Here is a 22,207-nt window from a genome sequence, read left to right on the forward strand (position 1 = left end):
CCTGTTTTACTTACTCTGCTGTGAACGACTTGATTAGCCCGCCAGACGTCCTCTGTTATTTTGCCTGGTACGGTTATCATTCAGAAAAAAAGGAGTCAATTAACTCATATTGGTGTGATTTTAAAGGCATAGGTACTTTGTTCATGTTCATATTGAGCCTTATAGCCATGATAATGAATATCCCAAACTACTCAATCAAATAATAGAGTAATCTGTCAACTTAGTCTCGACTCTTAAGTATTTTCGCTTTAACACCCCCCCCCCCTCCAAATTATTTTTCCAAAAATGACGAAATCTATAAATCTTTTCAACAGTACTCATGGCCAGTAGTACTATAGACATAGCAATATGTGTGTCTGTTCGTTTATAGTTTGTAAATGTGAATATTTTAATGACCTAAACTTAGTTTTCCATGACATAAAGTTCACCCTTGTGATGTACATTTACCCGAGGCTTGTGTACAGTGTTTATCCCTTGTGTCTCACAATCATTCACCCTTATGTCCTAAAGTGTATCACTGTCGCACAAAGTTAGCCCTTTGACATAACCCCCATGTGGCACGACGCTGTGTCTTGAATGTGTTCTAGTAGTAAAATAATTACAGTTTTAGGGCAAGCAATATTTACAAGTATGTCAAAGTTTGCCACATCATCATTATGACAATTTACCAACCCGGTACTTTCTATTCCGTTTTCAAACAACACACAAATGGATATTTGAATAAAATATTCATAAATCATAATTGGAGGTTAACAACCTTTATTTAGGATCAGACGACGTTGCGTCGATTGATATTTGTGGGGGTTGGCTATATACTGGTAAAAGTTTACATACACTTTCTACAGTTCCCGTTGCTCTCAGTATTACGTAATAAGTTGGTGCCTGGCAGATGATTTACCAAGGCTATCCTTTGTATTCTGAAACATAAATTTAACCGTTTCACATTTTACACAACTTCCAGAGAGTTAACCGCAGTGCATCATGTTCTAGGATCACTCACTTTTAATTGGCGTCAATTTAATGTATACCTTAAGCTGCTTGAACACGTAACGTGTTTCATAAAAATATTAACAATATTTTTTTAATAGAATGCTTTCCAACACAGTGCCCCCCCCCCAAAAAAAAAAATGTACAAATATTACTCTTTGCATGGACGTGTATGAGCACCACGACCGATTACACATACTCCGTGGGGAGCACACATTCCATTGCATGAAGCCTCTGTAAGCGCATATAGAATATAAACATTCACAAAAAACTTCTCTCCCAGATGCCCCCCCCCCCCCATTAAACTGCTCCATTCATTTTAACTGGCAAAATCATCGTTCAAATTTTGCCCTCGGGCTAATTAGCTATTTAGAAACAAAGACAGTTGCGAACAAAGCAGGGCTCGAACCAGCAACTCGCAGTCGGCTACTAATTCCAATTATAACATACTAGTCTACAGACGGAAATCAATATTGATATCGAAATCCAAGTGCCTGTACGACGGGTGGGTTAGCCAATCACCAGCTAAATCATCGTAAATAAATTTTCCTGAACGCGGCCAATGACCTTGTCCGTCGCACTCACATTTCACGTGCGCCCAAACAATGTAGTCCCTAAACTTGCATATACAGAGATACTTACACCCTCATAATTATACATTTTTGGTACTTAAAGCTTACAAAAGATTAAACTGAAAGGTATTTAATTTGCTTTTTTTTCAAAAAAGACACGCCACATTGCAGTGAATATAATAACCAAAAATCAATGGACGATGTGAAATGTCCAAACGTGAATTTGTCGTGAACTTGTGCAATGTGTTGATGGTCGACAGCTGCTAGCTGCTGCACGTTCTTCTGGCGAATTTATACGCACATCTTTTAAGTGTAATGATTACCAACCACGTCAGTGAACGAAGAGCCTACTGAAAACATCGGGAATCTATTTTGGAAAGATTCTGACGCGGGAAAGCAAGTATGTCAGTGATCGAATGATTGGCGTTATGCTGAAAAGTTGTGTACGCTCCTGACCCCCAGTTCAGCCATCTTGTATTTTCTTGTTCAGCTTGGGCCACACATAATTCTCCCTTCTGTTTTGCTTATTCACTTGCTCCAAAATACACCAAACAGTTAGGAGACACCATCTCACATCAGTGTTATGTGACCCCCATCCCTGGCTATAGATTGAGATAAAAAGACCCTGAACAATTAATACATTTTTGTTGCAGAATGGAGGTAACTATAACCAAGCTATAAGTATGCTGTCATCTGCTGTTTGAATTTTTTCCCAACGATCTTTCATATCATTTTGTGCAATTGTAGTGTAGAAAACACAAGTGTGGCAGGGTAAGTCGGTCACACAGGCACAATTTTATAATTTGGTTCATTTACATACATGAATGTTTTGGCATTTGGAGTTCGAGAGAATTATCAATAGCTATGCCCTACTGACCACTCTTTGTATAATAATTAATATGTTGGTTAAGATGTTCTTTAATGGAAGTGGGCGTGGCTCTTTTCTTTCTGCTATGTTTGGGTGACTACATGACAAGTTTGGATACTGGAGCCTCGGTATTTATGTAGTAAAGCGCAGCAAACCTGAGGCGTCTTTGACATATTTTCCATTTCAGCTTGAGTTCACTCATCCATTAATGCATTTCTACAGTGTGATGTAAATGAATTTTTGTCTGGATTTACTTGGTTTTAGTTCCTCCATTTTACTCTCTACTTGTTCACGGATTCATGCCCCACCCAACCCCCAATAAAAATTGTCAGTTTCTGTATATTAAAATTGTAAGCTGTACCTTTCCCCCCCTTTTTTTAGGCGTTTTTTTCAAGTGCCTTTATTTTCTGCTTTTGTTTTCAGTATTTTCATAGCAAGCAGTTGTTGCTGCTGGTGTCATTCTTGCCAAGAGGTCCCAAACTCATAGGATAGTGTTTGTCTTTTTGTACATTTTTAGTGTGCTCATTGTTGGACTTATAGTATTTACTGCCAGGTAGTTGTTCCTTTGCCTGTCTATCAAGATTTATTTCCAACCCATGCATTGCCAGTTCTGAGGCTGTTTGTGTGTACACTAGCACATCTATTTCAGCACTATGAGCTCCTGCAAAAAAATCCTCATACATAACACATTATGCATATCTATATCCATAAATAATGGATGTCATTCCATCAGGGGAGCTGCATATACAATCAGTTTAAAAATACCATGCAGCTTGTCTGTTTTATACTACTATGCAGAAACCAACAAGAAACTGCATATTCCACAAGTCAATGGCAAGATAACATTTTTGCTACATTTAGTCTAAATGAAATAAACCATTTAAATGTATTGCAAGTCCATGCAGACATTCAGGTACCACTGTTTTTCTTAGTATCAAACACCCATGAAGGGTGCATAATATGTCTTTTGTGGTATTCATTCGATATCTGTATGTTGGCATGTGTAGTTCATCTCACTTGGACAAAATGTAGCTAGAAACTGTACTCATTCAATATTGCGATATTAAAGTGTAGCATGTCCAGTTTCTTATTGGTCTCTGTGTGGTTGTATCAAACAGAATAGTTGCACAGTATTTTGAAATTGGCTATATGTAGTGTGATACAGTATATGGAGTGAGGTACAGTGAAGCGTCAAATGATGAGTGTGTATGTAGATCATACATACATTCATACATACAGACAGACACACATACATACATACATACATACATACATACATACATACATACAAATAGTGTTTGTGGTATCTTATTGGAGGAGATGTGGTCATGAAAACGACCATAGAACGAGTAAAAGAGGTATAGCTGGAACATTAACAATACTAACAATTCAGGTAGCGTTGAAGAGGGCTGTATCGAATGTACAACAATTAGTGCTAATGCTATTCTGAAAAAATACTACAAAAAGTGGTGGCCCTGGAAATGGTCAATTAGGTGTACCACTATTGCCAGCATTATACTTTCACACAGCAGGGCTGTTGATGAATGCTGGGTTGACATCACAGTATGTTTTCCACGTATGGTACAGTATACATGTATATCTCAAAACAAGGAACTACACACAAGGGAATTTCACATTTCTAGCACCAAGTACTGGTTTCAGACTTTCTTTTAATCGTTGTGTTTGTTGTTGTACTTTCTCTGAACAACACATTGATGCAGTGGATGTTAGTTCTTGCAACCTGGTCTTGGTGGAATTGGCGAAGGAACATGACATTCATCCAGACTTCTCAAGGGCTAGCAAAATTTTCGCTATTCTTTAGGGGCAGGTGTTGGAACAATATACACGTATATGTTGGCATAAAAAAAAACATTTCTCCAACAACACTGCTGAGCAACTTTGAGTGGCTCGTGATTTTCTCTCTAAACTTGTTATACAGATACAGAATGTAAGCATCAGTGAGAGTCATGGCTAGTATATGAAAAAAATTACTTCACACACATTTAGACAGTCTACAGTGTACACACAGGATCTGACCTTATTGATCAGTAACAGTACCACCCATGTGTTTGATAGATTACGCACGCTGGTTTTGCGATAAAATCACACCTCTTGAATAGATAAATTTTGGTCATTAAGCTGTTGATATCATAGTGACTTCACATTTGCACTGCCATTTTGTAACAACAACACCGTCTCTATCTTTAAATAACTGTACCCATGTTTAATTTCATCCTTTTGAAGGCATTGGGAATTTCATGGTGATTGGTACAGACTGTGCAACAACTACAGCTCATTTGTTAACTAAGGACTTGTAGTAGGTGTCAAAACACAGGTGGTACCACTTGCTTACAAAGTCAGCGTGTTTCATCAACCCCATAACAATATTGAATGTGTGGCCCTTCAATGACTCACCACATCTGGAGATCGTGTACAGTTCCAGCATATGTATTAAACAGAAGAGTATATCCACTCGATGATGACAATATAGTTTGACAATATGAAATGATAATTTAATTATACAAATCCATTGTGTCTTTTTGACACAGCAATTAACATCTATGATGTTTAACAATCATGGCTCTCTCCCCAATATTAGTTACTAAGTTGTGTCCAGTATTTGCACTGACATTGCAAATACACTAACAACAACAGAGGAAGAAGCAACAACAGTCGAGGAATTCATGTATGTGTTCAAAGTTACTTTGTTACGTCTAGTATGTGGACTGATATTACAAATACACTAACAACAACAGAGGAAGAAACAACAACAGCCTGCAAGAATGTATTTGTGAATTCAAATTTATTTCAAGTTTGTATTCAGTGTTTGTACTGACAGTGCAAGTCAACTAACAGCAATAACAACAACAACAACAACAACAACAACAGAGGAAGAAACAGCAATCTGTAAGAACTAGGTTACTAAGTTATGTCCAATATTTGGAGAAACATAGTACGTCCTCTAACAACAACAAGGACAACAACTTGAATAATAACGAATGAAACGAATACAAAAGGCTATAAAATGGCAAAAGCCAGAAGAACAAGAAGACTACAAAACTAGCTGTTTTCTAAAAGATGAAATTTACATTTACGTTTAAAAGCCAGAAGAGTTGTGCAGGATTTGACATCAACGCTTAATTAATTCCATATTTTAACACCATTATATATTGTTTGTTGTACATACTTGTATATAAATCCCATTCCAGGGTCAGATCATGTTTATGATTTGATTTTCATTGCACATGCTCTTCCATACCAATATTTACTCACAAATAACATAAAATATTCACTGAAATCTTACATTTCATTAATGTCATACCTGGATTATGTGGTTAACATTTAATGAAAATTATATTCATTGTTCAGACTTGGTAGTAAAATAATATTATTCAAACTGATAAAGAATTAATTCCAATCCATTAAAAAAAAGAATTATAATTAAAAAATAATGCAATTTATTGATATAAACCTTTCAGAAAGTGGCTGATATCACTTTGATATGTTATCATAGCACTGAATGATAAGAACAAAATAGCTCTGTCTTGCAATAAATTCTGGGCTTGTTCATTTTAATGGATTTTAATGGACATACATGTATATGTGTGTCATATACATTTGTGGTGTAGACACCCTTTGTGTTGTAAACCCACTAACAACAACAAAAACATGGTCAACAACCTTATTAGAGGTTGTCATGTTGTCACTCTATTGATGTAACCTAATCAATCAATCTTCAGTGTTTTTGCTAAGGGTGGAAACCCCAGTAACAGTATGATACAACTGGCATAGTTTACAGTACATTGTATCATGATTTTGGTGGGGGAACCCTAGTAAAATGCCAGAGGAAGTCAGGTAGATTTTACCTGCTTACCACCCTTAATAACACCACTGATCACTCACTACTCAATCAATAAACAGATGTGTACCATGCAGAACACAAAAACATTGTCCCATTCACTGGATCTGAAAGTTGTCAAACCATATTGCATGCTTGCTTGGATAGACATGTCAGTGTCTTCAGTTTGCCTTTTGAAATAATATACAAATGATGTGACTTATCATATGCTACGTGTATGTAACACATGTAACTGCATCTACACCTCTGTAATATCACATTCTCCTTTGATTTATGCCTGTTAAAAACTGCTGTGTTGCTCAGATCAAAAAATATATTAAAGATTAGAGCATACTTCCTCTTACAAAAGACAGCAAATCAAGACGATGAAGCTGCAAGTAGCTGAGTATCGTATTCCATGTGAAGTCGGCCGGCAAGCTCAAACTTACTCGCCAATACACCTTGTACGAGTCAGTGTTGAATCACAAACACTACACCTATCAAAACTAATCAGCAAGAACATTAATTTCTACGATGCGATGACCCTCAACCAACTTAAGAAGTTTTGATGTCAACTTGGAGTTGACAAGATATAATGTAAAAATAGAAAGTGTAAAGATTTCGGCAATCGCAAACCCACTAACAACAACAAGAACATGGTCAACAACCTCTAGAAAGTTAATGATTGTAATTACCATTAATAGTACTATAGCCACCAGTGTGCATCATTCAATTTGAATGCTCTTTGCCACATAGGTACATATGCTCTCTACAATCTTCTGTTTCTTGCCAAGTCTTGTAGAGTAAGCGTTGTAATATCATTGCTGTATTATTTGTATTGATGATTTCCACAAGATATTTCATAACCACAGAATGTGTAAAGTTTTTGGTCGTCATTGCAAATCCACTAACAACAACAAGAACATGGTCAACAACCTCTAGATAGTTGACAATTGTTACGTTAATTCTATGTTCCCTGCCAGTGTGCATCTTTCAATTTCAATTTTAGCTTTTTGCAATGTATTGAGTTACCAACACCTTGATCTCTTATATTGTATGAAGCCATGATGACATTGTTTTATAAATTAAAAATCAAAAATTAAAAATACCCAAACTTCATCCATATGACCTCTTTAAAATTCGTCACTTTGAAAATCAGTTTACTTCCTTCATTACAGGCAGGATTCAATGTATGCAAACAACTTATGCAAAAAAGTGTTTTCAAATTAGATATTTACAAAGTGGATTGATTAATACAGTGTCAAGGCTAAAGCAGTTGTTTTTCTTAAATAAAGAATTGTAAAAAAAATATATAAATGTGAATTGTAATTATCGGCTGGTGAAGGTTGAAGTGTCCTTAGCATTTCATTATTTTTTGAAAAAAATCCGTATTTCATTTACACAACTACAAAATATTACACAACAGCTTACAAAGCATTGACAAACTATAATGTCAACGTTGTTTACTTATCCAAATTGAAGTATAATATTTCTTGTTTGTTCCAGATCTCCTCTTTCTAATTTCTGGCTTTGTGTATGGTTAATAACGACACCGTCAAAATTAAGTTAATTACATCAGAAGTCTTGCATCCCATTCCATCATATACTACAATCTAGCCATTGACTTCCAATTCTAACCATAAGTACCAACGTTAACGACTAGTGTGAAAATCCAGCTTGACTGCAAGCTCACAAAAGAGTGACCAGCACATGTCAGTAGTAATCCATCACACAATGACAGGTGCTTTTACAAAGAATATAATAATTTATTCAAGAAAATAAGATCCCGGTATGCAAATTATGCTAACATCATAATGCTACCTTCATGTTTCAATGTAAGTCAGGCATTAATGTGATAACACCATTGGGCTCCAATTTGATAAAATACAATTCATATATTTATTTGTATTTTATTAATTTAGCATAGAATATCGTTATACATACAACCATTTGACTAGATGCTGAATGAGATTCAAAGTCGGTGGTTAGCTTCTTGACCAATTCTGTACACCTTATGCTGCCAGAGCAATTTTTACTTATTTGATACAATTTGTTTAAGGTACTAGTACTACATTTTCCACCAAAACCTTTCCACAACTTCCAAAGAAAGAGACGTTTAAAATCTTGAAACTTTTAAAGCATTTCACAAAATACTTAGTAGGTTTCTCCCAGTCGTCATTTTCCATTTTCGATAGATATCCAATATATTAAATACATCATTACATTGATAGCATATTATATCAAAAATATTTAAAGCGTAATTAGTTCATGGGTAATAGAATATGGGTGGCGAAAAAGTATACACTTGGGAGTTGTTTACCTTTGTGAATACTTTACTATTATTTTCGTGCCATGGAAACGCCGCCCAGGCAGACGGAATGATAAATGCACTATTCTCACCAAGATCAATTGTCTTGTTACCCAGTTCATCTACAAACCCAGCCTCGATGTGCAGCACTATGTTTGATGTGCTGATGACATGTAATTTGTGCATCACCAAGCACTAGCACTATGTTGTTCGCTAGGAACATAAATGTTGCTTCAAGGATATCCATGGTCTTATCAGTGAAAGTCTGTGTGGCTGCAGCACGCTGATTTACCTTATCAGATGATGACGTTAGTGATGCCGAACTGCTGCTAACAACATTGTCAATAACCGACAGAAATACTGTACATAAAGAAAATAATGGTCAGTCTTAAATGTACAGTACTGAATACAATGATCGTGACTTTTGTTTTATAAAGATTGTGTTTAAAGTTAAATGTTTGCCTTATGCTCTTACAAGTGCAATGTGTTGACTAATATGTCTAACTTCGTCTATCTAGATCCATTGCACGCTCTTTGTATGACTAAAGGAATAGTTAATCATGTTAATTTTCTATAGTGATACGATGGCCTTTAGATATGTAATTAATCAACTACAAAAATATTTAAGAAAATGTTACAGTAACATTGAAGCGCATTGACTATGAACTGAGGAAATGGAGTCTTGCTACTAGTCAAGTCCCCCCCCCCCCCACGCCCGTTTCATTTTATAAATTAGCATATTCTGAACAAAGCTGATCAATCTGAATACATACGAGCTTTGAAAGATGTTTTATGAACATACAAGAAAATATTACAGTAACATTGAAGCGCATTGACTATGAACTGAGGAAATGGAGTCTTGCTACTAGTCAAGTCCCCCCCCCCACTCCCGTTTCAATTTTATAAATTAGCATATTCTGAACAAAGCTGATCAATCTGAATACATACGAGCTTTGAAGGATGATGTTTTATGAACATACTTGTTTGTAATAATTGTAAGTTTATTCCTTTTTTGTGTGTGACGAATAAATAAAAAGTGGTTCCTATAGCAACCAAATGTGAAGTAATTCAGGATTTCGCGCCACTTCTCCTTATTTGAGCAATGTATGCAAATCCAAAGACTAATCCAATCATATTATTCTTACTTGGTGCAATCTGTTGTCATTTCTTTCAATGTTCCGGACAGTCCAGTCACATATCAATCATGGGACGTCATGATTCATGAGAAAGATACAAATACACCAGTACAGCAAAACATGTTATATAATGCATGATTGTGATAGTTTCAAACACCCTATTGTGTTTTTATATTAGGGCGGCCCTTTTTATTTTTCTGTTTCTCATCTCCCGACCGACCCTAATTTGCAGCTCCGACATCAGAAAAAAAAAGTTTTTTTTATTTCCGACCGACCCCTGAGCACAGCAAAATTGTAAGATTCCCCATGGCGTCTTAGGCCAGTTCTGGCGAGGCCACGACCTTGCGACATTGGCCCCCCTAAAATTACAAATGAAGCAATAATTTTCCCACCTTGCGTCGCTTTGGCGCATTCATTTTACGGCAGACATCAAAATTATCTACTAGTAAGTCCACGGCCGGACCAGGCCAGGCTCGGCTCTGACTCGACGTGAATCCCACAAGAAGTATACTGACTGCGTAAGGGAAAGTTTTGTTGACATCATATAAGATACAGTGACAACGCGCAGTTCTATTGTTAACATAAAAAATGCCACAAAAAGATCAACTTTGATAAACTTAATCTACAAATTAAAACATTAGAGGGATTATATTAGGTAAGACGTCGAAATGGATATGGACGGCTCTCGTCACATGTTTTGTCTACTGTCACTGTCGTGACCTCTGACCTAATCACTGACGTGTGCGAAACACTGAACTTGCTACCGGAACATCTATCTGCCATGCCACAGCTCAGAAGCCTTCGTGAACCAAATTTATGGGACAGGTTGTGATTTTCATTTGTTGATGGGTTAAATTAAATGAGTACATGTGTATTTTGATTCCGAAAAAGCTGTGTTAGGGGATCGTGTTGCATGATGTTGACAGTGCTAGTGACACATGTGAATGTTGGGCACTGAATCAATGCGTAATCACTGGCATGGCCACTATAGACGGCCGATGCATGTGCGCCCGGTCAGACATGAAGAACGAAATTGTTGTGCAAATCAGAAAACAATTAATGTAATATTTACAGAGCATCCCAACTTTGACTTTGTTGATAGTTTTAGTTAAAGATTCAAGTTCTGAGTTTCAAGGACACCTAATGTCAGCTTTCCGTATCATTGCAAGTTTACGGTACGTAACTATGCTGTCATTTGATATAGCAGGACCAAATCATGATACACAGCCAGTAACGGTTAATTAATAAAAAAATAAATTATTTTAAAGTTTGTTTGACTATTATTTGTAAGTTTTTCGTTCACATTTGGTACTTTTTAAAGTCAGGGATTTTTTTTCTTCAAAATGTTATGAATTTGAAGAGGGAATGATAAACACAGCAGTGTACTAACAATTTTAAAAATGAAACAAGTGGTTACAAGTTTAGGATTTCTCAAAGTTTTTATTCAATCATTATGTTCACTGTGACTTATTTTGAAGTTGTTCATTGTCCTTGTCTGAAAAAAGGGAATTATAAATTTTAGCACTGCTATTCATTGATATTCAGATTAAAAATTGTGACTACCTGGCTGTCCAATCTTTCTAAACAATATATCATATATATATATATATATATATATATATATATATATATATATATATATATATATATATATATATATATATATATATATATAATCAAAGTAGGTTGGTTGGAACTTGAGGTGCTTGGTTGTAACTCCGAGTTTCACGCTCAATGCGTTCATCAGACAGTTGTCTGATGAACGCATTGAGCGTGAAACTCGGAGTTACAACCAAGCACCTCAAGTTCCAACCAACCTACTTTGATTATTCCCGCCCTGCTTACCCAAGCATCGAGCACTCTATTCTACGAGTTTGATACTATTTACTATATATATATATATATATATATATATATATATATATATATATATATATATATGTATATATATATATGTATATATATATGTATGTATGTATATATGTGTGTATATATATATATATATATATATATATATATATATATATATATATATATATATATATATATATATATAGGAAGTCAGTGGTAAGATTTGTCCGTAGTACAGTGCTCGATACGTCTGCACGCAGAGCGGAGTATATATATATAAAATTTAAAATTACATAATCTTAATTGCCTTCTTTTTGTAAGGTGTAATGTGTAGTACACAATTTTCAAAAAATAGCTTACTGGGAACTGTTATTATGAATGGATTTTTTTTTATGTTGTTAGGTAATGGTCTATACGTAATGGAATATCTTAGACCACAGTATCTCTATAGTGGTCTGAGATAATTTATATGAATATTTCATAAACAATAATAATTGACCTCACTCCCTGTCAAATGACACCACTTTTTGGAACCAAGGGGCCTGTGTCCCCACTTGTTGGAAACCTTGGCAGAACACCGCCGTCTAACCCTCCCCCCCCCTCTCACCCACCCTCCCACCCAACCCCTTTGTTACGTCAGAGCAGCATGTGTCTTTCATCATGGCAGAAGCCGTTGAGCTTTGATGAGGGACAGGGCTCAAAATTAATACTGTCACGCGGTACATTTTGCTGCAATGTAATAATAGCTCAGAATATTTCCATCATTTTCAAAATTATGCTTAAAATTGGTAAAAGTCATACTGCATTCCTAATTTCTTGACCAGTTTTTAGCTTTAAATCAGTTGTATTATTAGGGAAATGACCGACTCCATAGCGTTTCATGACCCATGACATGCATGACCTTTGAAGACATTCCGATGTTTACATTATTACTTTTAATTACTTTTAAACAGTAAATCCCAAAGGGGTTCTGAGTTCTAGAAATGTTTGACATGTTATCTGGTGGATTATTTTGACAAGTTCACACTGAAGAAAAATGTTTCACAGAAGTAATGGTTTATATAAATGAAAATTCATCTAGCACACTGATGACAATCACGTAAGTGTTTCAAAAAGTTACATACTAAAGTTCAAATTGGATAACTTGAAAACAATGTTAGCGATGGCAATGCCTCTTTGATTACCGGGTAATACGACGAATGTATTAGTACTCCTGATAAAATCACACAATAGTTCATGGCTACAGATATACACCCATCAGGATGATAAGTATTTAATCATCTTCTTACAAAGTTGTTCTACAGACTTGTCAACCTTGCTAAAATGAAGGAAAGAGACTTGTAACAAGGAATTCAATAAAGAGAAGAGAAAAGAAGTTGTATAGAGACTAACAGGACAGAAAGGACAGAGAATGGAACTGAAAAAATACTTTTTTTTTTCTTGCCCCCTTTTTTTTTATTTCGCCCGCCCGACCCGCCTGACTATTCCATTGGAGATGAGAAACAAAAAAAAAAACCTCACCCTTACGTCAAGAGTAATATTTATAGTATTTATAGAAGCTTTATGAAACAGTCCAGTCAATTTCTGACTGCATTGTTGCAGGATGATTTAGACAGGGTTGTCTGTTGGTGTTCAACATGGAAGCTGAAACTAAATATTGAGAAATGTGGCTTTATCAGTTTCACGAATAAGACTAAGAAGTTCACTTTTAATTATTAAATGAATACAATTCCAATCACACGGTTCACATCAATTAAGGACCTTGGTGTCATCCTTTGTGGTTCCATTGATTTTTCAGAGCATATTGACACTTTAGTCAAGAAGGCAAAGCGCAATCTGGGATTCCTGAAGCGTCATTATCAAGATATTAATAATGTAAAGTCTGTAAAGACCCTGTATATATCCTTGGTACGGAGTGGCCTTGAGTTTTGTTACCTTGTATGGAACCCATGGCAAAATAATCTAGTGGATAAGATTGAGCGTGTCCAATAACTACCCTCTTTTCAATCGTAGGAGAGTTTCTGATTGCTGTTTTTATACAAATGTGTCCATTCTGTGGTTAACTGTTCTTATTTGACACAAATCCCTCTGAATGTTCAACGTAATTTAAGGTTTAATTTTCCTTTTCGGGTACCTGAAACCAGAATTAATGTTCGTAAGCATTCTTTCATTCCACAGGCTCTATCCACTATGAACGAAATTGCCAAATATAACTCGAGTATTGACATATTTGACAGGTTTAGTCATTTTAAAACTAACGTAGAGAATTATTTTTATACTTGATGCGCTTTTTATTGTTGCTTGTTAATGTATATTTTTTTGTATGTATGTATTTGTTTGTATTTTGTATGCTCTGTGGATCTTTTTAATGTATATATTGTTTTGTAACGTTTGTACGTATTTGTTTGTGTTTTGTATGTTCTGCGGAGCCTGTAATTGAGATTTCATTCCTGTTGGTTTACCAAATAAATAAATAAATAAAAAAAATATGGAATTTTAATTATCAATGTCCATTTCGCACAGATGTGTGGCTGTGGTGTGATTATCACATTTCTATGTGGTTTGTTTATGATCTTGTCAGATTCTGTAATAGATGGTCTAATTTCTAGCTGTTGGTAGTGGACTGATCGCTTTTAACTGGCCGGGTTGCTTTTGGCGGGGGTTATTTTGAAGGGAAAAATAACTCCTCTTGAAGTTGGGCGGAGGCTTTTTGGAAAACACCACTCAAATTTTGGGTTGGAAACAAACAGGTGTGTCTTGAAATGACCCGTAGAAAACTATAATTGCCAAGATATTCTACAATATCTATCTTCCATTACCATCCGCCATGGGCACTGTTTCTCAAATAAGCAAGTTAACTATTTAGTATTTGGTATAGCTAGTTGTGTCTTATTTCCTTTTCATCCAAGTCACACACATGTACACATCATGGTCCTAACACAACTGAATGTTTACTGAGCAACAAGGGATAAAAAAAGAGAGGCGACTTGGTAAAAGAACAAATCTCAAACTAACATCTGCCTGTACAGTGTGTTACTTGAAAAAAAAGCATGAAACGTTAATTTTAGTGTGTTCTTTTTAGAAATGAACATCCTAAAACATATAAGCATCGAGAGATGCGCAGCGTACCACATCTAAACTTGAATTCAATAATATATTGGCAGAGTTATTTTCTGAAACCAAGCCCACCGGTGTTTGTGGTCTTATCAATACTTTAAGCACCCTTAAGGTTGTCAAACATAGTCAGATTAAATACATAACATACAATGTTACAGTACTATACCTGTTGTTCGGGGACTGTAGGAGAATTACGAACATTCTCCTGCAATTCTTCTATTTGGAATAACAGATTAGCTGGAAGAGTTTCTAATGAGATGAGAAAGTAAATAATGAGAGTAAAATGGTTGTAAGATTTGGTAATAATACTGTACAACGTTCACGGATGAAAAACATAGCCACAAAAATAGAAACAAAACAATAAACACTGAGCTTGAATATACACTGAACTTGAGTCAAATTTAGGCTCCCGACTGCAATTTACATAACCAATCAAGTCAAGTCAAATTAGTTAATCTCAAGTTCAAACAATAGCCAAAAATTATACTTCAAACCATGTAAGGTAACATTCTTTAAAGTCACTTTTTGGACTTTGGCGTCCTGATTATAAAGAATTAATTATGCAAATTAAAAAAAGACTAACTGGGACAGGTAAAAGGATAATCATCACCCTGGACACGCGAAGCACACACTAACAGTAAACCCACCAACGAGAAATGATAGCCAAAGGAATTATTTAGGCAAAACGTGCAAGGTGTCAAATTTCAAATTATTTAAATCAATGCTTAAATATTACAATCTACGGCAACAACAATTGAATAAGAATCTTGTCTAAACATTTACTCCATGAGTCTGATGAGGTATGGGATATAGCTATGTAACATTTCAGCAATGCTTCTCAATTAGCAATAACCTTTGTAATACAATACACAGGCACTGAATTAAAATGAAGGTATAAAAAGATGTATAGATACCAGGCAGGAAAGGGAAGAGACATCAACATAGAATAGCTAACCCTGGATAACCTTTCAATGCAATAAACAAGTACTGAACTGAATGACTAATGTGTAGGTAAAACAAAATACGTAGCTGCTACCGAAAGAAATGAGTTATAGCAATAGAAGTGGTATCTGCTGAAGTGGCCATATGGATGAGAAATAACTATTTACTTTGGGTTTAATGTACCTTGACTGTCCTTTATGAGAAATAACATAGACCAAGTGTGTGTGTCTAGCGCACTAACTGTATTATAAACACATGAAATTATTTGTTATTACCTCCCATAAGGGCAAGGTATGTCATGCCTTTGTCAATCTGTCTGTCTGTTGAAAGTATTCGCAAAAACTACAGCACCGATTCTTCCATATGCTAATCATAAGAACTGATGAGATTGTGGTAAACATCTAATGAACATTATTTAGTAATGTGCATAATTTATGGTTACTAATGATTAGACCATATCATAGTAATGCACACTTCAAATTCGACATAATTTGGTGCATACGTAAATCATAATAAAACTCATAATTTGTATGTAGTTGAATGTTAGAGATTCTTAAAATAGACTGGAATAGGTAAAAGGATAATCATCACCCTGGAAACACAAAAACACACACACGAACAGTAAACTCACCAATGTGAAACAATAAACCAGGGGAACTATTTAGGCAAAACATGCAAGATGTCAAATTTCAAATTATTTAAATCCTTGTTTCAATATCACATGGAAATCTTTGGCAACACCGATATATTAAGAAACTTGCATAAAGATTTACATCATGAGTCTGAGGTATGGTATATAACTATGTAACATTTCAGCAATGCTTTTCAATTAGCATTAACCTTTGTAATACAATACACAGGCACTGAAATGATTAAACTGAAGGTATGTAAAAGATGGATAGATACCAGGCAGAAAAAGGAAGATACATCAGTATAGATGACACCGGATAACCTGTTTAATACAATAAACAGGTATTGAAAGTATACATAGGTAAGGGAAAATACGTAAAGTTTTCCTGCCCGCAAGATATTGGATGACCCCAGAAACGTGCAAAGATCATTAAAGGGTTGTGAAGTATACGACAAACAGGGTCTTAAAATGCAAATGAAAGTATTATTAGATCTAAGTACCAGTGAATTATGATCATAAATTATCATATCTGGTGTCTTAATTTAGCCACCAATCCTTTATAACTCGATTCATTATTTTGCAATCACATCAACAGAATCCTGGTTGACACAGACTGAACAACTAGACAGGTAAGAGTACACCGTGGTACGTTGTTAACTTTGTAAAGTGTGTAACATTGACGGTAAATCTTACCTTATTTTTTTCTCAATTATGAGATCGGTTCGATGATCTGAATATACTAAATCTGTCAAATTTCCATGTAGTTTTTTGTATGTGTTGTCGACGCTCACATGTACAACAGCACTTATTTCGTGCTAACGTTCTGAACTTTAATTCTTTTGAAAATAGGCTGAACTACATTTGATTTTGTTTTGCTTCTTTCATTTTTTTTTTTACAGATTTGCTCTATACTGTTCATCAGCGATATACAAAATGATGATTCGTATCGTATTTCTCGGTGTACTGTGTTGTGCCATGGCACATGCAGGTAAGCTTTTTGTTTACATTAACTGGTATATTCCCACACGGGGTATATATATACAAGATAAACACTCTTAATTATCGTCTGCTGAGGCGTGTCTTAACAAACATCCGCCGTTCGATAAAGATTAAAAAAATTCTTATAGTCGTAATTAAGCTTGCTTTTGCCAGTATTATTCGGAGGGGGGGGGGTCTTATTTTATGTCTTATACATATGGTGATAGTCATCTGATGTGTGGATAAACAAATTTCTGAAGTGTTAACCCAACATTATAAAAGGGTGTTTGTTTAGTTTCGGTTTGGACGTTTGGTGGCGAAATTTTTGTAACATAGTTTACAGAGTTCATATTTATACATATATTCACCATTGGCAGTTACGGCTGTGGACTTCGCAGTGAACGAATCGGGTCGCTTAACATAATGCATATAGTTATCATGTTAGTCTAACAGGCAGGGGGATCCTTATCATAGCAGGCAGTAATCAATCATTGTATCATCATGTGTATTTGATCTTGAGGCAAACTTTGGACTTGAAGGAAATGACACCATGTGTGTAAGAGTGTAGATCCAGCGAGAGAGTCAACTACTTATTTCATTACATTATTCTTACAGGGTTATGTGCATCCTAAACATTGATCTTTCATTTTCTGAGTGTCCTGCTGTTTGCAAAACATCCTGTCAAGTTTTATGAATGAAATCTACTTGTACAATCAATGTAGTCGAACTAGTTAACAAATGCGATTAATAATAGAACTCAGACAATTTGTAAAGATTCGATGAGACTTAATTTATTATACACGTGATCAAACACGTGTGGAGGAATTCCCTGCGAGAATATGATTTAATGTTACGAATAGGAAGCATGCGATGACGTTAACCGTATCATAGAATAGTTTCATCAACTTGGGTGTTGCCAATTTAAACGCACATGTAATATCCTTTGCGTTTGGTGCAAACTTCTTACAGGGGGACTACATATATATATTGTTTTCTTTTATCTCACCCCTAAGATCATATAATTTTAAAATATGTATATATTTGGTTGACTGCCGGTGCATGAGTGGTTAAATCACTGCCTATTGCCATTGCGGTCGATGTTTGAGCCCTGCTCAGAACTTAATTAAATTTGCCATCCTGCTCAATAGTAGGAAAGAAATCGTTCAATGTCCCACTCCTGTTTGCTCCTGCATGAGAGCTGAAGTATGTGGGTCGGCCATTACTGAACTTCTTGGGAGACAAGAAAAACCTCAAAAGAACTATCTACCATACAAAGCTGCTACATGGCATGACTTTGAATTTGATCTGCAGAGAAAAAGTCGTACATTTGAGTATGCATTTGAAACTACCCACATTCGATAAGTAACTTTTCTTATTTGTAGACTTCACGATAGTAAAGGGCAGTTTTAACATGGCGGATGCAGTGGCTGCATGCAAAAATGCAGGTTTGGCCCTTGCCAAAATAACCACAGGGTGTGAATTTAATAAGATGTTAGACCACATCAATGCGGAGGGATTATCCAGTCTACCATTCTGGATTGATGCCAAAGTAGGTGACGGTGGATTCGTCGAGTCAAATAAGGGAAAAAAACTGCCATATAACAATTTTGTTTGTGGTCAGCCAGATGGAAGTGGTGCTTGTGTCCAACTTTGGTAGGTATCCTATAGTTTCTATTGTACTTGTAATATAACGTCTGGGATGAGACGAGATAGCAAATTTCAGTAAGATTGGTCACAATATTGTAAGTTAAGATAAATACTCGATGTCGACTCTTCGTTAGTAGAATTGCCTTGAGCGAGTGTCATTTCGGCACGAATGGTGATACGACAATTAAAAGAAGGGGTGATTTCGGATAATGACCGATTTATCAACCTGTTTCAGTGAAGTTTTAAATTTAATGATATTCAACTGTCATCATATTTCTGAGTAAATTTTCATTACTTATTATTTCGAAATGCAACTTTGGTAGTAGTGTACATTCCCAAAACGTTTCAGAAAACAAAAGTTGATCTACACAGATGTATTATAGACAAGCCTGTGGGTGATGCTGCCACGATCTACGATTAGTTCTATGCATACTGATGCTGGTTACACCATGAACCAAATACACAACAGACACTGCTTGAAATCATTTTGTGCTGTCTCTATTTATTCATATATACCCATATGCCCAGATCAATCATTCTTAATGACGTTTGACGTGAAATATCACTTCTTATGTGGGACGTCAAACATCATGATAAATCGTCTTTCTACTTGGACGGCGATTACAAACACAAACAAACAAACAAAATGGTGTCAATTCTTATCCATCCATGTTATTGTGTATGTCACAAAATTGAGACATCTTTCAAAATCATAAAGAGGGAATGATTGTCAAGCACTTGGAATAAATCATTCGAGTCTGCAATGCTTGTCATAATTTATCTACATATATATTATTTTCATGCAAAAATGTCAAACAGTAGTTATGACTTTCATTGCACAATCTTATTTTCTGAAATTTCTCAGTGCCTTCCAATGTTATTTATTTTCGTATTTTTTTTTTTTTTTTACACATTTCCATTTCTTGCAATTTATTGCGTTTATCAACAGTTTTACTCTTTGTTTTTACACTATTTTTTAACAAAATTGAAAATTTGTTTTAAAATTTCCATTTCTTATCCATATAGCCCTTAAATGGGGAAGATAATGATGAGAAAAATATGACATTTTTTTTAAATTTAATTTCCCAAAGGGCTGGACAGGGATTACTCATGGACGATACTCCGTGTTCATATGGGAAAAATGCTGTCTGCCAATGTAAGCATTGTTTTAAAAATTATAGACAGCTAATGATAAGACGTGTCTTGTAAACTCATAAAGAAACAAGTAACTGCTATTCAGAGAGAGAGAGAGAGAGAGAGAGAGAGAGAGAGAGAGAGAGAGAGAGAGAGAGAGAGAGAGAGAGAGAGAGAGAGAGAGAGATTCTGCACACAACACATATCGCAGCCTTTCCTTACCTGTTATTGTTACTGAACAGCCTAATCACATTTTGGTCTAATTGAAATCAGAATCTGATATTTGTTTATGTATATTTTCTTTTAACAGCTGAATAGATGCTAGTTGTCTTCCATCGTGATACTAAAACAACGACCTCGATTAAAACAACAATGAATTATTCAAAACTCAAATCATTTAATGCATGCAAGAGAATATCTGAGTGTCAGTAGTGAAATACAATGGCTTTAGAAAACATCTATGGACTATATCTTCTCAACAACCTTGGTATGAAAATAACAGAATGCTTTCTTACTTCAAGGTAGAAAGAAAGCTTTGATTGATTGATTGTCAATTGTTAATATCAATACCGGTCTCCAAGGTCATTCCAGTGACAGATTTTTTGTTTCTATTTTTCTGTATTTATGGTGATGGGTCAGTAAAATGCAATAAAAACTAGTATGGCTAGAACAATTTTATCTGTCCTTAGTCTGTGTTCTGTTACAATTCAAGACAACGTCACGGTTAACATAAAAAATTTTAAAGTCAATATTGTAGAATACTTAATTTATTGGTCTACTTAATTTATTGGTCAACTTTGTTTAGAAGCCACTCTTTTTAAAATGTATATTTGGTTCGGTTAACTTAACATTCAAGTCCCCAAAGATTAAAGGGCAAATACATACTAACACTTCTCGCTCTAACCTATCCAGTAAGACCAAACTGGCCCAAAAGCAAAATCAATTGCTAATGGAAAGAACAACACAAATATGTTGCTGCCTAATACAAAACACTATACTCTCTCTTAATTTTCGTAGTAGCTCATATGCCCCTTACAAATTCAATGCACACTGAGGTCGCAAACACCAAGTACCGACTGGTTAGATAAATTTAACAGGTCTGTACTTAAATAGGATGTTGTTCTATTCAGCCCTACTGAACAGTTTCGCTTACATTTAAAACTAGAGCACCAGGATGCTACATGGTGGCTAGTTTGAATTTGGAAAAGCATTATCATCACCGTTTGTTTGTATGATCATTATTCGTAAAGCACAAATTGCTAAACATTGAACAAATAAATACATAGGACTCAAGAACCAAACATATATGATTTGACAAGCTACTTTTTTCATGAGACAAGTGGACGATTTTAAGAGTGCATTTTAATAGACATGGGACAGACGCAATATTGTGAGCAAAGTGCAATTATGCAATATAGATATCAACTTATATAAACAACCTGCAGAAAAAATCAATGTGCCCCCTGTCACCTTAAAAGGTTTGTTAATATGCATCAAACAGACACAATATTGCGAGCAAAGGGCAATTATGCAATACAGATAGATATCAACTTATATAAACAACCTGCAGAAACTATCAATGTGCCTCCTGTCACCTTAAAAGGTTTGTTAATATGCATCAAACAGACACAATATTGCGAGCAAAGGGCAATTATGCAATACAGATATCAACTTATATAAACAACCTGCAGAAACTATCAATGTGCCTCCTGTCACCTTAAAAGATTAGTTAATATGCATGGCAGAAAAAGGTGGACTGTCAGGCAAGCTTAGCAGTGACAGTACCAGAAAAGCATGTGTACAAACCACATTGTCTGTTCCACCAAACACAGCTACACATCTTAGTGGCCACAAGAGTATGTGTCTATTTTAAATTCATGTTACCATATATGAGGATGAATATTGGCAGATGAATGATAATCCAGACAGATAGATAAGATACAATACACCTGAGAGCCAAACCTGCTGATACCTGTACCCAGTTCAATCAACAAACACACAACAAATGCAACACAGTGATCACCACCATCAGCAAGACCTGTGAGTCTGTGACTACTGCCACCATTATTGTACCCAGTTCAAATGTCAACATATGACAACTGTAGCCAAAACATGATTTTGCAATTCATTGATCACCACCACCAGCGAGAGCTAAGACTGCCCCTACCAATATTGTACCTAGTTTAAATAATGTCAAC

The 22,207-nt window shown here is 35.4% G+C and overlaps 1 protein-coding gene across 1 annotated transcript; it reads left to right on the plus strand.

The window, feature by feature from the left end:
• Positions 1–16,340: 16,340 nt before the first annotated feature.
• LOC144439864 (uncharacterized) lies at positions 16,341–20,673 on the plus strand. Its single transcript, XM_078129100.1, has 6 exons — positions 16,341–16,406; positions 16,797–16,879; positions 17,150–17,238; positions 18,611–18,881; positions 19,967–20,031; positions 20,320–20,673. The coding sequence occupies exons 1-6, from the start codon at positions 16,341–16,343 to the stop codon at positions 20,325–20,327; spliced, it is 582 nt and encodes a 193-aa protein (XP_077985226.1). The 3' UTR covers positions 20,328–20,673.
• The last annotated feature ends 1,534 nt before the right edge of the window (positions 20,674–22,207 follow it).

The sequence above is a fragment of the Glandiceps talaboti genome, chromosome 9 (assembly GCF_964340395.1).
Source record: "Glandiceps talaboti chromosome 9, keGlaTala1.1, whole genome shotgun sequence".
Lineage (NCBI taxonomy): Eukaryota > Metazoa > Hemichordata > Enteropneusta > Spengelidae > Glandiceps > Glandiceps talaboti.